The sequence below is a fragment of the Episyrphus balteatus genome, chromosome 1 (genome assembly GCF_945859705.1).
Source record: "Episyrphus balteatus chromosome 1, idEpiBalt1.1, whole genome shotgun sequence".
In the NCBI taxonomy this organism is placed as follows: domain Eukaryota; kingdom Metazoa; phylum Arthropoda; class Insecta; order Diptera; family Syrphidae; genus Episyrphus; species Episyrphus balteatus.
The window spans coordinates 132,657,641-132,673,820 of record NC_079134.1 but is presented as its reverse complement, the minus strand read 5'-3'; the positions used below and the strand labels follow the sequence as shown (position 1 = coordinate 132,673,820).

Genomic DNA, 16,180 nt, shown 5'->3' with positions numbered 1-16,180 from the left:
CGAGAATATTATTTTGAATGTCTTAATTTTTAACTCATGCCGTTTTCGCTCCACTCAGATAACGTTCTTAATAGTTTTTTTTTTCACGAAACGTTTTTTATTTTTTAATTCTGAATTTCTCATAAAGAATTTAGCCTTTCTCAACAATGAATTAGTACAGGTAAAATAGTGCATAAAATCAACACATAAAAAAAATTGCAACACTCACGAAACTTGACAAAAAGTTTGCTTTTGGGATAAGAAACAAGGATAAAAAAAATCTATAAAAAAAGTTGGGTGGAAGGGTGTTTTTTCGCGGTCAAGAGAGAGGTGGTGAGGGTCAAAAATATAAAAAAAATTGTGCTTGTTTTTTGACTTCAACAGGTAAAATAACAGAAACCCATAAAAAAAACATTCTATTTTGATGAAATTCGGGATGAAGGTTGTAGATAAAGAAGAGACAAGGGATTCAAAAAGTTCTTAAAAATATTTTTGGTAAAAGAGTGTTTTTTTTTTGTATGGGTTGAGTTATGTGTGAGAAAGTCATAACAGCTGACTTATATTTTAATAATTTTTAATACTTATTGAAAAAGTTTTGCTTGGTAAAAGAGTTAAGATTCTTTAAAGTGTACAAAATTATCTTCAGTGAAAGGGTGTTTTTTTTAAGAAATGATGAAATTCGGAATTAGTACCACAAAAACTGGAACAAAATTGGTACACCAATGAAAATTGGTACAAATGTTTGATTTATAACAGAAACCAAGAATCGAAATAGTCTAACAAAAAAATTTTGGTGAAAGGGTGTTTTTTTTTTAGAAATAGGGAAAATCCGCGATAAGTCCGATAAAATCAATGGTATAAAAGGTACCTTTATGAAATTTTTAAGGAAGGTTGTCCTTTCCATGGGAATTACAGATAAAATAAGTTTATACATTTTTTTTTCATGTGAAATTGTGTTTTTTTTTAGGTGTAGAGAAAATGTGGGCATATTGGAAAAAGTCAGTACCTATGTACCTAATAATAGTATACCGAAAAAAAAAACAAATTATCAAATTAAAATGTGTTTTATGATATTTAAAATGTTAAAACAATATCAGGAAAAAAAAATCAGGATGATATTTAAATGTCACATTTTGGAAATTTTTTTTGATATTTTATTATCATTTTTTCATATCAATTTCTCATTCCAAATTATTGAAAAATATTAAATAAAAAATTCTTAATGTTTACTTATTTAAAGGCGCTTTGTGTTTTTTCAAAGTACAATGTATGATTTACTGAGAAAATTTGATCGGCAATAAGATTTTACTTCACATAGTTTGGGAGAAAATAACAAAACAATTAGCTATATCACCTCTGTGGCACCAAGGAATAACAACATAAGTCAACTTATGTCGAAATTGAGATTTTCACAAAATCTGATGCACAATAAGAGATTCTATCTACCATATTTTTTTCATATTTTTATCTTAAGCGGCTTATGAATTACAGGTAAAAGAAAAATGACATTAGCATTGACTTCTTATGGGAAAGTTGTAAAAACTGACTTATGTTGTTTTTCCTTATTGCCACAGCTATAATAGAAAAAATAATATTACCACTTTTTTGTAAAGAATATTCACTTTCAGTAATGTTTTTAAAAAAGAAAGAAAATACTTAAAATAATAAAAATAATAAAAAAGAAAAAGAAGGAAATAGGTTTCATTATAATAAACTAAAACGTAAAATCTAGTCAACATTGATATTTTAACTGTCAAAGTGAAATTTTCACTTTCCACTTAAACTTTAACAAATTAAAGTACTGTAACTCTAGCCAGAAAACACTTGGTGGGAGCACCTTCAAGATGTTGTTGTTGTTCAAAGATTATAAATTAAAATATTATTTTCACATTTTTTTAAGTGAAATTTTCACTATCCACCTAAAATTAAAAAATGTCAAAATGATATGATAAAATATCAAAATTTATATTTTAATTATTGTTGGACGACTTTTGTCACTCAAAAATGTTAATTTGATAGCTGTTATTATCAATTTTTTTTTCGGTGTATTACCCTATTGAAATTCAGCAATTATATTACTTTTGAGATGAGAAACAAGAATCTTAAAGTGTCTATAGGATTTTTTTTTTAAAAGGATGTTTTTTTTTTTAGTGAAAACAAAAATGATGGACCACCCTAATGATCGGAGTTTTCATAAAAAAAAAAATTTAGTTTATATTTTAAATTTATGTGTAGAAAACAAAATAACAGTTAAAAGTATTATATTTTATAGATCTTCTTAAGAAAACAATTGATATATTTTTTGACATTTGTTTGGTTAAAATGATTTTTGGGTCAAAAAAATTTAATAAATTTAAAAATATTTTCGAAGTAAAAGCCACATCCACGCTGTCTAACTTTAAATTAATTTCAATGTAACTTTTTCACAAATAAAAATATATTTCTAAACACATTTCGTATTTGAGCGTTAACATACCCATTTTCTTCTTTACCAACATTTATATTTTGAATAAACCCCTCCTATGTCGACCAATATAATAAATTAGTCAATAAAACATTGTGGTCAATATCCAACAATTACAACTGTCAAATTCACAATTAAACTCAGAGATAATAGGATTTCCAATACAAAATTGTTCACAAATAATATTTTCAACAGCAAAAAAAAAATACTTTAGAACCCAAACCACAATTACAATGTTTTATTACGCGAATCCTTGTAATAGGTTTTTGTAAAAAAAAAAAAATAAAAAAACACAAAAACATTTCACACCCTATCAAATAATGATACTAAATTGCCCTTGGGAACAGGAAGCACCCTCTCACTCATAACCACACGACTACCAACCACAAATTTAATAAAATCCCGATGTTCCACAAGTTTAATTCTCAACCAACCAAACAAATGTAATTTCGCTAATTCTTTTCCCTTGACTCACGACATCATACCTCAACACAAAAAAATTTTATTGAAAAAAAAAAAAAATAAAAGTTTGAAGTAGGTACAAGTTTAAAGGCCAAAATTATATAAATAAAAAAAACAAAAAACAAAAAAGTTGTGAGTCAGGCGGCTTTGTTTGAGAATAAATTCCTGATGGAATATACCTTTTGTCATCAATGTCCTGTCTTAAAGTTATTGTAGTCCTTGAAAATGTCATGATCCTCCAAGGCACGCTTCGGAATTTTTTTTTTTACTTTTTTTTTCTTCTCCTTAGGTAGTAGAAGCTGAAATGTTAGCTAGATAAAAAGGACTAGTCAAGTTGAACATGGTTTTCTTCTCAGGTTTTATGGAACCAAAAGAAAAAAAAAATAAACAAGCAGTGCTAATGATTTTTATTTGTAGCACGACTTCCATTAAATTCGTGTTATGATGAGAAAAAAAATGTTTTAACAATAAATTTGCACATAACTCAGAACTACATCAGGACCCTGACCTTGACCATGCTTTAATCCATTAAGATGAACCTGCCCCAAGTAAAAAATTTGATTTTAAATCACTTCTGACTTTGGGTCTTGTAACTGCTGGGCAAGTTAAAATGCGATATATTTACATGTCAAAAACATTAAATGTTAAGGAATCTCTAATTTAATGGCTTTAAGACGAGGGTTTACAAGCTCGTTATTTAAGAATGATTTAAATGCATGCGACATTTTGTACAAAAAAAAAAGTTTTAGAGATCTGTAATTCTAATGCATTATTTATGAAACTATAAAAGCATGATGTTATATTTTAACGAGACCATTAAAAAAAACATCAATACTCTTACTAAATTTCATAAAATCTCCTTTAAAAAGTTTTATTTGAATTTCGAAAAGGAGGCAAATGTTAAAATCAATTATTCAAATTTGTAAAGGTTTTTTGGGGTTTTTGTGAAAAGGCTAAGGTAAAAGCCAGTAGATATAAATTTCAATAGGTACTTAATTCTTGAATATTATCAGGAATTTTATAACTTTGTTAACAGAAAAATATGGTAAATGGGAAAATATTTAAATTGCTTGTAAAGTATTTGTATTATATTTTGAATATTTAAACTTTTTAATCGATACTTAAGAAATATAACCAATGCTGATGGTAGTTATGAGTAGGATTTTCTCATCAACTTTTGTCTATGGTTGGTAAAATATCTTTCAAAAAGGTTTACTCATGGATTTTATAAATAAGTTGCCATAGAATATGTACTTATACTTTAAAGATTAAAGAAATTCAAGATTACTATGAACTTTTTCCATAAAGTCGAATGATTTTTAGTTTTTTTTTTTTATGCCCAGTTTGATAAATATTTTCATTTTTTTTTTTTGTTTATTATTTTTTTTTTTTATTTTGGTTTTGGCGAAGGACCAATTGAGGTTATTTTGATAATATTTTTTTGTATATTGTGTTGAATACCAGCGAGAAAAACTTCAAAACTATGTTGCCTCTTTAAAAGTTATACAATGTACTTCAGTCAATATAAGGTTGGGCACGAATTAAGTGCTTTGAAATCATTGCCATTGGCTTGAGCAAATTGGAAATGCACTTATTAAATTTAAATTTTTTTATGAAAATTAAAAAAAAAAAAACAAAAAATTAGTTGGTAGCTTTAATTTAACAATTATGAAGACCATTCAAAAAAACCAACTTTGGATTTTTTAAAAATATTTCAAAATATTTTTTTATTTGAAAAATGAATTTTTACAAAACGGCTCAATGAATTTAATTGAAATTTTGTTTTAACATGTGGAATTATAATTTCTTCAAAATTGCATACCAATTTTTTTTTCGAAATGTTTTTTTATATTAACCCTCTGTCGGCACACGGGTGCGAATTTGGCAGTACAAAAATTAAAAGTGGTCACAAAAAATTGTCTTTATAAGGGTGATGAATACAATATTCGAATTGCTCGGAATATTCTACATCAATTTCATATATGATTCTCTATAAAATATTGAGACCGAAAAAAGTTCTAGCGACATGAAAAAGTATAAACCAAATTAATAAAAAAAGGTGTGCCTTTAGAGGGTTAATAAAAAAATTAAAACGGCTTCAACAATTTTCAAAAAAAACATCAAAAAATGTTTTGTTATTTATGAAATTAAATGGCGTATCTACTTTGTTTTGAAACTTAAACTATTTAAAAAGTTATTTTCGTAATTTTAAAATCAAATTTTAATACTTTTTTTTACATTATTTCTTATAGAATTAAATTAAAAATATTGAATTTAGAAGTATTAAAAAAGCTTTAACATTCTAAACAATATGTAAGAGCAAGTACGTGCGAAAAATTTATAAAATTGTAAAAAAAAAACTAATTTTGAATTCCATTTACAGAGGAATGTTAGTCGTCGGATGAATGCCGTTTTCAAAAAAATGATTTAAAAAAAAAAAATTTAACTTTTTTTTAATTTCAAAAATTTATTTTTTGCAAAAATTCGATCGAATAAAATAAAAAGACGGCTTGATGGTTTGAATCGAAACTCTGTAGAGGCACTGTTTTTCTCGATACTTCCAACTTGGAGCCTGATTATCCCAAAAGCCAAACAAAAAACACCTTTTTTCTTGATTTTTCAAATGGTTTTTTTTTGTGGAAAATTTATTCAAGATTTCAAAACACTCGTTAATTTTCTTGTGATGGTTTAAGAAAAAAATATCCTTTTCCGTTCAAAATTCAATATTTCAGCGTCGAAATTTTCGTATCAAATTAAAAAAAAAGAAGAGGTTGTCTATAAAGCCGGTTTACTAACGATGATTTTACGTGATAACATCGTATGAAAACAGGTTGTTTGCTTTTAAAATGAGTCAATTGAAGCGTTTATTTATTTCAAACAATCATAATTTACAAGAAAAAGCTAACAAAAATTACCTTTTTTCTTTTCTCATTATATTAATTTTTTTATTTTAAAAGCTTACAAAAAAAATTATACCATTAAAAAGCGCAAAGAGTATTAAAATAATTTATTAAAAACAATCATTTCTTATGAAAAAAGTGAAAAAATCATTTCCATCACCCAAAAATTCATTTTTTTGATATAACAACCTATAATAAATTGTATACCACATGAAAGCTTATTACTTCAGCTCAAAATATATATATCGATCATGTCTATTAGGCATCTCCAAAAAGAGCTAGAATTTTTTGAACTCGATCAATTTTCATCAAAAAAAGCAAAACAAAACATATAATTTTATGTTCTCCCGCTATTGAATCAAATTTTTTTAAAACAACTAGCCCAGTCATTTTAGTCATTTTTAAGCCCAATCTGCGGAAAAATTCCTACTGGGCTGAATTTTGGTATACAGCTTAATGACGGCTTTGTTATGAAGATGTGAAAAATCGACATTGATATCGTGTCCGCGTTAAGAGTTATAGGGGTCAAAAGGTCACAAAAACTGGTTTTTCACGATTTTCAGCAAAACGGTAAGTCTTATCAAAAAATTTTCAATGCAAGAATTGTAGACCAGATTATTATATACAGGGTGTCCCAAAAGTAATGGATCAAACGAAATATGCTAATAGGCCAACTTAAGGGCTCTCAGAATTTGGTAACTTGTTCATCCCAAATCCTTACGGTTTTCGATTAAATGCATTTTTTGTGAAATTTCGAAACATCCCTACTTGGCAACAGTATTTTGCTTCCTCCGCTCATAATTGATTTTTGTTTTTTACAATTCTTTCACTAAAACATTGTCTAATAGCTAGGAAAAATAAATTAATCAAAATATCTTATGGTTCATACGCCATTTTGCTGCAAATTAATTAAAAGATCCAAGTTTTTTCAAAACTCAATATCTCACATTTTTTTCAGAGCAACACACCGATAAAATTTTGTATGGTGTGACAATGGTTTATTATTTTAAAAACTTGCCCCAATATTGCAGTTTTCAAAAAGGTATAAAAGTTTCCAAAGTTGAAGTTAGATCAAAAAATATTACAATTTGAATTCAACAAAACAGGGTTTTTCGGAGCAAAAATCAAACAAAAATAAACACATTTTCTCGAACTGTTGTTTGTTTATTTCTCTTTGAACAAAAGCCTCTATTTTTTGTTTGTGTTTTTACTCCGAAAAACCCTGTTTTGTTGAATTCAAATTGTAATATTTTTCGATCTAACTTCAACTTTGGAAACTTTTATACCTTTTTGAAAACTGCAATATTGGGGCAAGTTTTTAAAATAATAAACCATTGTCACACCATACAAAATTTTATCGGTGTGTTGCTCTGAAAAAAATGTGAGATATTGAGTTTTGAAAAAACTTGGAACTGTTAATTAATTTGCAGCAAAATGGCGTATGAAATAAAAAATATTTTGATCAATTAATTGTTTCATATTATTGGACAACGTTTTAGTGAAAGAATAATAAAAACCAAAATTCAATTATGGGCGGAGGAAGCAAAATACTGTTGCAAAGTAGGGATTTTTTGAAATTTCACAAAAACTGCATTTAATCGAAAACCGTAAGCATTTGGGATGAACAAGTTACCAAATTCTGAGAGCCCTTAAGTTGGCCTATCAGCATATTTCGTTTGATCCATTACTTTTGGGACACCCTGTATAAAAAGTGTCATGACACTTTTTTTCCTAAGACCCACCGTTTCTTAGGTATAACGATTCAAAAAGTTGAAGTTTAGTTGTAATCGTCATAATCCTATTCCTGAAAAAAAAACTCCTAACTGAAAAGTTCCTGAAATTTCATTATTTTTTTTAGCTTGAATTTCGTTCCTCAACTGTTAAGAATATGGGGAAACCAAAAAAAAATGGAAATTTTCGTCATTTTTCCGATTGGGGCCCTTCTCCCGAAACCATTTCCCTGGGAATTTTTGTTTAGAATATGTCTGAAAATATACAGGGTGTGCAATAGAGAATGGACAACCCTAAAACGGCTTATAGCTACACTTATGATTGTTCTAAAAACAGATAGAAAAAAGTTCTATCGCAACCAGTTCATAAAATATGGACTTTTTTTCGTTCAGTGTATTTTAAATTTTATCATCTTATGTTTTCGTTCACTACAACCACGAATGAATTAATTTTATTTATTTCTTTTTTTTATAATTTTCTACAATAATTGGATGAGTACATAAACACTTTAAAAATTTCATAGCTATTGCACATTTTCGTAAAAAAAATTTTGAAATCTGTTTTTTGATGCAAAATGTAAAAAAAGTATTTTATGAAAAATTTTAAACACCTGTGGTATAAAATAAATCTATAGAAACCTAGGTGGCCATCTTTCTTAAAAATATTCTCCTTATACCAGAATATTTTTAAGAAAGTTGGCCACCTAGGTTTCTATAGATTTATTTTATACCACAGGTGTTTAAAATTTTTCATAAAATACTTTTTTTACATTTTGCATCAAAAAACAGATTTCAAAATTTTTTTTACGAAAATGTGCAATAGCTATGAAATTTTTAAAGTGTTTATGTACTCATCCAATTATTGTAGAAAATTATAAAAAAAAGAAATAAATAAAATTAATTCATTCGTGGTTGTAGTGAACGAAAACATAAGATGATAAAATTTAAAATACACTGAACGAAAAAAAGTCCATATTTTATGAACTGGTTGCGATAGAACTTTTTTCTATCTGTTTTTAGAACAATCATAAGTGTAGCTATAAGCCGTTTTAGGGTTGTCCATTCTCTATTGCACACCCTGTATATTTTCAGACATATTCTAAACAAAAATTCCCAGGGAAATGGTTTCGGGAGAAGGGCCCCAATCGGAAAAATGACGAAAATTTCCATTTTTTTTTGGTTTCCCCATATTCTTAACAGTTGAGGAACGAAATTCAAGCTAAAAAAAATAATGAAATTTCAGGAACTTTTCAGTTAGGAGTTTTTTTTTCAGGAATAGGATTATGACGATTACAACTAAACTTCAACTTTTTGAATCGTTATACCTAAGAAACGGTGGGTCTTAGGAAAAAAAGTGTCATGACACTTTTTATATATAATAATCTGGTCTACAATTCTTGCATTGAAAATTTTTTGATAAGACTTACCGTTTTGCTGAAAATCGTGAAAAACCAGTTTTTGTGACCTTTTGACCCCTATAACTCTTAACGCGGACACGATATCAATGTCGATTTTTCACATCTTCATAACAAAGCCGTCATTAAGCTGTATACCAAAATTCAGCCCAGTAGGAATTTTTCCGCAGATAAAACCTAAAATTACTGGACTAAACCTATAAAAAATTTTATATCATGTAAAAGCTTATTGTTTTACCTTTCATATGACGTTTCAATCTTATTTCTGCGATGCCTAGAAAAAAAGTTAGAATTTTTTAAAGCCAACCATGTCGAAATTCCAAACTGAGATTACGGTACTTCCCACACTGGTGGTTGTTCATGATCAACAGACATCCACAGGTGTTTTGAGGTATTTCGCAAAATTTTTAATTTAAAATTAACATAGTGAATGTACACTTATGTGTGATATACAAAATGAAAGGTAACATCATCAATATGCTCAATAAAGTTAAATCAAATTTGTATTTGCCTTAGATCAAAAGATAGAACCTGTTGAATAATAAAACTTTATTTTACCGTTATCTCAAAATTGTGACTACCAAATTGATTGAAATTTTGCACAGATATTGTCCTATCTATTATCTATCTACAATATAAATTTCATTTATTTAGCTGTTGAAAAAAAATAAAAATAAAAAACGGTTAAAAAAGGTAAAAAAAAAGCGTTTAGAAAACAGCCAATTTTTTTAAATTTTGTTTTACCCCTATTTACCCTATTAAAAGATGGAATTTTTTAAAATCCTGCAAATGTATTTAACTTTAGGTTATTATCTTTCAAATAAGCTCTAGAAGATTTTTGTATGTCTAATAGTTTATTTTTAATTGAAATGTTTGCCGCACTGCGAAAGTGCGAGAGTGGAACGTTAGAAAATGGCGTCACTTTTTTGTGGTGGTTGCCATGGTTCATCGATTTATAAGACGTTATCACGTCAAAAGCAAGTGTGGTTAAGTTGGAAAATGTTTTCCAAGTTTTTAGAAAAAAAAAAAACCGAAAAATTTACGAAAAAAAAATGTATTAATAGTATTCCATAAGATTGAGTTCTCAAAATCAAAACTAGAAAGTTCTAGCTTTAAACGACTGTTTTTTAAATTTCAGTGCGATAATTTTCAAGGAAATATTCACTTGAAAAACCTCAAAAAAATTAGAATTTTTTTTTTGTATCCCTTAATTTTTTCGTTAGTTTATATTTGCAATAATAGTTAATTTTTTTACTGCTAGAAAATTCACTAGCGTTTTAAAGTAAAAAGTCTCTCTTTCTCTCAATATTTAAATGCAGTTTATGTATAAGCATTACAAAAAAATAATTAATTCAAATTTGATTTTAATTTTATCAAAATCTCATTTGAAAATAATTTATAGGTACATATCAGAAATGGTCATTTTGTTCATTATCTTTGGCAGTGCATGTGACACATAATTATTTTTTTTTAATAAATATTCCAGCGAGTTACGAGCATACCTAACCCTTAATGATATTCAATCAATGGACTTTAAAATTTAAGCTCTAATGCGATTTTCATGTTCGAAATTATCAACTCAAATATTCCGTATAATTTGATTTTGCAATTAAAATGATGTTCAATGCAGTTTTCTGCGCGAATGATGCGCTTTAGTGGTTCTGCCAATGTGCAAAATTATAATAATTTTATGCAATAGCAGCTACATATTAACATAATATGGAAATTTTGTCACAGACTATGATGTGTTGAATATCATTATGGGCATTATTTGATGTAGGTAGCTGGAAGGTTTGAAAGATTTACCTTAGAATGACATGTTTAAATTAAAGGGATGGCTCGTTAATTTAATTGTAACCACAACATGATGTGATAACGATAGAAGCGTTAAAATTCAAGTCAATGAAAAACTGCAATGTTTAAGCACACAATGTCATTGAAAATCTAAAATATTTAACCTGGATCGGGATGACAAAATACCTACTTAGGATAGGCCTCAATACCTTTAATTTCTGTTTTTAATCAAGTGGCTTTCGGTTCATAATTGTATTAGTGCCAAAATTCGGTTTCTAAAAATCTGTATTCTTAAATTCTATTAATCATTTTGTAAGTCTGCTTTTCGAAAACTCTCCATAAATCCATTATTCTGTATTCCAAAACTCTGGACTTTTACTTTTTTTCAGTACAGAATTGATGTACATACATATTTCAACTGGACAGTTACTTAAACGTGATGTGATCAGCTTTTAAAATTCACTAATTTTTTTAAAATAAATTTTCTTACCTTGGTATTTGTAATGCAATTTCATCCAAGCTATCTGATGGACTCATCGGAGTCCTTTCGAAGAGACGTGATGGCGCCAATGTGAGATGTCCTGTTGAATCGCTAACACAACGAAACACTTTGGCGCCTCTCCGTTGGCGCTGGCGTTGTCGTTCCACGCGTTTTTTGCGTTTACTTTCCTCAGCACGCTGAAGATTATGTAATCGGAAGAAGAACATTGACATTCTTCGAATTTTTTTTTTTTTTTTTTTTATATTTGCACAGATTTTTATTTTAACACAATTTTTTTTTTGTATTTTAAATTTTGTTTAAAATTATGATTTGTATTATTCATTAAATTTATGTTTTGATTTTGTTGTTAGAAAAAAAAATATATATAAAACACATTTTTTGTTGTTTTGTTTGATTTTGAGGATTTTGATTTGATGGTGTTTAGTTTTGCCCCAAATACGATACGATGATTGAGGAAATTTTTTTTTTTTTTTAATGAAAAGGAGAAGATGGATGTTAGATTTTTAGTTTTTAGTTTCAAAAAATAACAAATTTTTGTTATTTATATTTTTTGTGAGAGTGTTGTGTCTGAATTGTGATTGTGAGTCATGAGTTTATGAACAAAAAAACAAAATATTATTACACAAAAAACATGCAGTTTATTGCATAGATTAATTTTTTAAATAATTTATATTTAGCTAATACAATTTGAAAAATCAGCTTATAGAAAATAAAAAGAAGAAAAATTGAGAAACAACAATAAAAAACTGCTTTAACTGTTTCAAAAATCAAACAAAGACAGTGTCTTAAATCTTGCAAATAACTACAAATCTTCCTTGGAGACTTTTTAGAAAAATATCTAAATCATGCTTTATAAAAACCATACTTCACATGCTGTGTAGATATTTTAAATGCAATTTCTTTCGATTTCACTACAATGGTCTTAAAAAAAAAAAAACACTTTTGGCCAATTTGTAAACCCGACAATTTTATCAAAATACTTAATTCAAAAAAAATCTTCTCAAAAAGTAATACGAACAATAGGATACTTTTGTATTCCAGGATGACAAAGACAAGCACCAAATTTATACAATTCTTGGGGGATAGATTCTTTTATCTTCCTCCTTCGATTGAATTGAATTTTAGCAAGTACTGCATTCACTTCAGTATGAGTATATATATTTTATATCCTTGCTATCTCTGTGAAGTACCTACTTACTTCAGTAGTACGAATTGAGAAAAAAAAATTGCAGGAATAAAGAAGCGATGAACGAGAGATATTGAAGAAAGATTTAGTTTTTTTTTTTTTTTTTTTTTCAAGGAAATGACAACGAGCTGCTATATACTTATTTGTACGTTTTTTTCTGGATTTTTTTTTATTGAAGATAACACTGGTCGGCAAAAAAACTAAAAAAAGTCGGGAGCAAGAACTTTATAAGGTGATTTTGATTGACTTTAGTGTGCTGAATCAAAACTGTTTACAGATTTTTTCTATCACGTCTAGTTTTTGAGCTATACTCATCACTATTTTCTCTATAAAGCTTCAAAAACTACTAATTTTTAATTGAGTTTTTTTTTTTATGTTTAGTCAACAATATATATTTTCCGTAATATGTTGCTCTTTATAAGTCCAAATCAGAAGACGCAAGATTTAATTTGATTCAAAAAACCATTCATTACTTTGAAAAAAATAATCAAGATTTTGAGATATCTATCATAAATTTCTTTTTTCAATATTTTTGAGAAAAAAAATAATTTTGAAAAAATATAAATACCTTTAGGACGTGTTGATATGGCGTTTTGAGATTGCATAAGTAGTTTTACAAAAAAAAATTTACGGTGATGTAATTCGATGTCAAATGTTCCCAAAAAAAAAACGCGTTTTTGACCTATTAATATTCAATTATTTCAAAAACGTGACGTGCCAGTGAAATTTGGACTTCAGATTCGGACTTAGCACACAAAATTCCTCTCGAAAAGTAGGGTTTGGTTCTTGCTCTATATCCGTTGCCGACCAGTGTAATCTTAATGATCATAAACGGCAATGCTATTTTTTATCTTGTTATGTTTGTTTTTTTTGTTCTTACTCACATTGTTGTTGGATACTGAAAAAGATTTAACAATATCCCTGTTGCAAAATGTACCTACATTTAAAAACACTATTTTTTTACTATGAAAGACAATAAAAAAAAAATTACCAAAAATCAAAATACAAAATATTTAAAATATTATCAACTCCAGTAAGTTGAGAAATATTTCAAGCAATCGCTCAAGGGAATTGAAAATAGGGCTGTCACTTTAGTAAAGAAAAATCTTATCTTGAGGAAATTGTTTTCTCAAACTTGAAAATTTGACTGATTTGAATTAACTGTCATCAAAAAAACATTTTTTTTTAATAATTCGCACTCGTTCATATCGTATTTGTATTCGTCCAACATACTCGTCGAATTCGTAGTCTCACTCGTACAACTCAAACAAATATTCGCGATTTGTATTATAAAATTAGTACAAATTTTAACGCTTAGGTAATTCATATTTTTAAATCAAGTTATTTCAATAAATTGTTTTCGAGTGCCATTTTCGATTGTTTTCACTAAAGGATTCACTCATTCCGAAATTGAATGGAACAGGGGCCTATTTCTCGTCGAGCTACATTTACCACATCAACGACTTTAAACTTCAATATCACCGTATCATCGGACCTCACGGATAAAATTTTAGTATTTTTTAATTATTCCGACCACGAACAATAGATATTTCCAAATATTAAATGGAGCTTTACCTTGGTTTTTAGGGTCATCGATGTAGTAAATGTAGCTGATGTAGTTGATGTATCTTGCCGAGAAACAGCCCACAGGTCAAATTGCTTCCACCTAGTGATGTGCCTCGGGTATATACCAATCGGGTGGGTATTTATAAATGGGTATTTACCGGGTTTATACCGGGTAAATACCCAAACGGCGGGTATATACCCAAAAGGAGGGTATTTACGATTTACAGATGAAAATGAAACATCCCTCTAGGGGGAGGAGTGATGTCAAGAAATATTTTTTGCATAAAGTCCATTACATCATTACATGCCCTTTATAACGTTTTCAATCAATACTTGTATTTTTAATAAGCTTTTATTAGCTTCACTTGTAACAAACAAACTAACTAGCAATGTAATAAAATCGAAGAAGTTAATTTTGACCGACTTCCGATTATCGTATCAAGCTGAAACTTTGTACACATATGTAGTTCAAACGTCAACACAATATTTTGGTGGTCAGGGGAGGGGCGTGAAGCTTAGAAACATTGAAACATTGAAACATTCCAAATCAATTAAATGGAAAAAAATCATGGAGGCTTATACAACATATACAACCTATGTAAGTCGAATTTTGCTTACCTTCAATAATGATAAAAATAAAAAGTAAAATATATAGTATAATATATATTTTTAAAAACAACGCTTTTATCACGCATTAAAAACTATAAAATAATTTTGTTAGTTCATGTCAAATGGTTAGTCTTAAAAAAGTAAAGCGCGCTTTGTTCAAACTTATTAATGAAACTACACACAACCAAAATGCACTCTATGCTTTTTGATCTAACCATTTGATATAAGTTAGTCCCTGATTCCATAAATTGCAAAAAAAAATATTTTTTTTTTAAAACCCACTAAATTTTTGAGGGAAACTTATTGAAGATTTCAAAACACTCCTTTTCTTGTGCCATCAGCGGATGCTGATTTATTGATCTAAATCAAAAAGATCCTTTCCCGTTTTAAATTCGATATCTCAGCGTCGAAATCAAACTTTAAAAAAGAAAATTTAAGCTGGATAAACAAGTTATCGGATCCATATGTGGTTAAGCTGGAAAGATTTTTTCCAAGTTTTTAGACAAAAACAAAAAAAACGGAAAAATTTCCAATTTTTTTTTTTTTTTTATTTAATAGGATTGAGTCGAACATCTAGCTTGAAAAAAAAATTCATTATGATTTCTCAAAACTAGAAAGTTTGAGCTTTATCTTGTTTAAAATTTTGGAATTTTTCTTTTGATCCGTTAATGTTTTCCTTATTTATTTTTCTTTAATTAAATAAAACTTTTTTTTAAATAGAGCCGTTTCCAAGCCGTTTCAATTTAAGCGGATTTTACTTAAATTACTTTTTTCTTGCTCATAACTCTGAAAATATTATTTAAAACTATACATCCGTTTTTGAAAAACAAATACTAATAAACGTGGGTGAACAAAAAAATTAATTGTTTATTCCTCCAAAATTTAACACAACAAAATAGCCTCAATCAAGAAGGCCGAACAAGTGTGCCCTGTCATGTTTATATAATATAAGGAGCCTATTTCAGAGCTTAATACATTGTTTACATCAGCTACATCAATGACTTTAAACATTAATTGCGGAGGCCTGTTGGACTTCACGAAGCATTTTTTGAACATTTACACTATTTAAACCATAAGAAATATTTCCCGAATTTCAATCGGACTCAACTATTTGCTTTTGAGGTTGCTGATGTAGCTGATGTAGCTGATGTAGCTGATGTAGCTGATGTAGTTGATGTAGTAGCTCTGAAACAGGGCCCTGATGACAAACAATCGAATTTGTAGCGATTATAAATAAATACCCGTATTTACCCTCGTTTTGGTAAATACCTGGTATATACCCAGGGTATAAACCCACAAATGGTATATACCGGGTATTTGCCCATCTCTACTTCCACCCAATTCTAATTTTTTTTTTTTTTTTTGTTTTTTGTGTTAGTTTTTCCGTGACATTTCAAATTAATGTCAAATATTTGTATATTGGAGTTGAAAAATTATTAATAGGTATCCATTATAAGTATTCATATTTATTTCGTTATTAATTTTTATTTCAGAAAACAAAAACTTTTAAATGAAAAAAAAAAAATACAGATTGAGTGTTTTTTTTTCATGGAAGTCCAATTGAAAACGACAT

The 16,180-nt window shown here is 28.0% G+C and overlaps 1 protein-coding gene across 26 annotated transcripts in view; it reads right to left on the bottom strand.

The window, feature by feature from the left end:
- LOC129919640 (potassium channel subfamily T member 2) overlaps positions 1-16,180 on the bottom strand; it is a 485,782-nt gene that overhangs the window by 199,546 nt on the left and 270,056 nt on the right. For 24 of the 26 annotated variants that reach the window (XR_008773115.1, XM_056000673.1, XM_056000654.1 and 21 more), the window contains exon 2: positions 11,235-11,422. The exons of 1 other annotated variant lie outside the window; for it this stretch is intronic. Coding sequence is in view for 24 of the 25 variants with exons in the window: in XM_056000673.1 (XP_055856648.1) it covers positions 11,235-11,422 (188 nt within the window). In the remaining variant the exon portion in view is untranslated. Of the gene's footprint in view, positions 1-11,234; positions 11,460-16,180 lie in introns of all 26 variants that reach the window. One more of the 26 variants, XM_056000630.1, reaches the window with a different exon arrangement.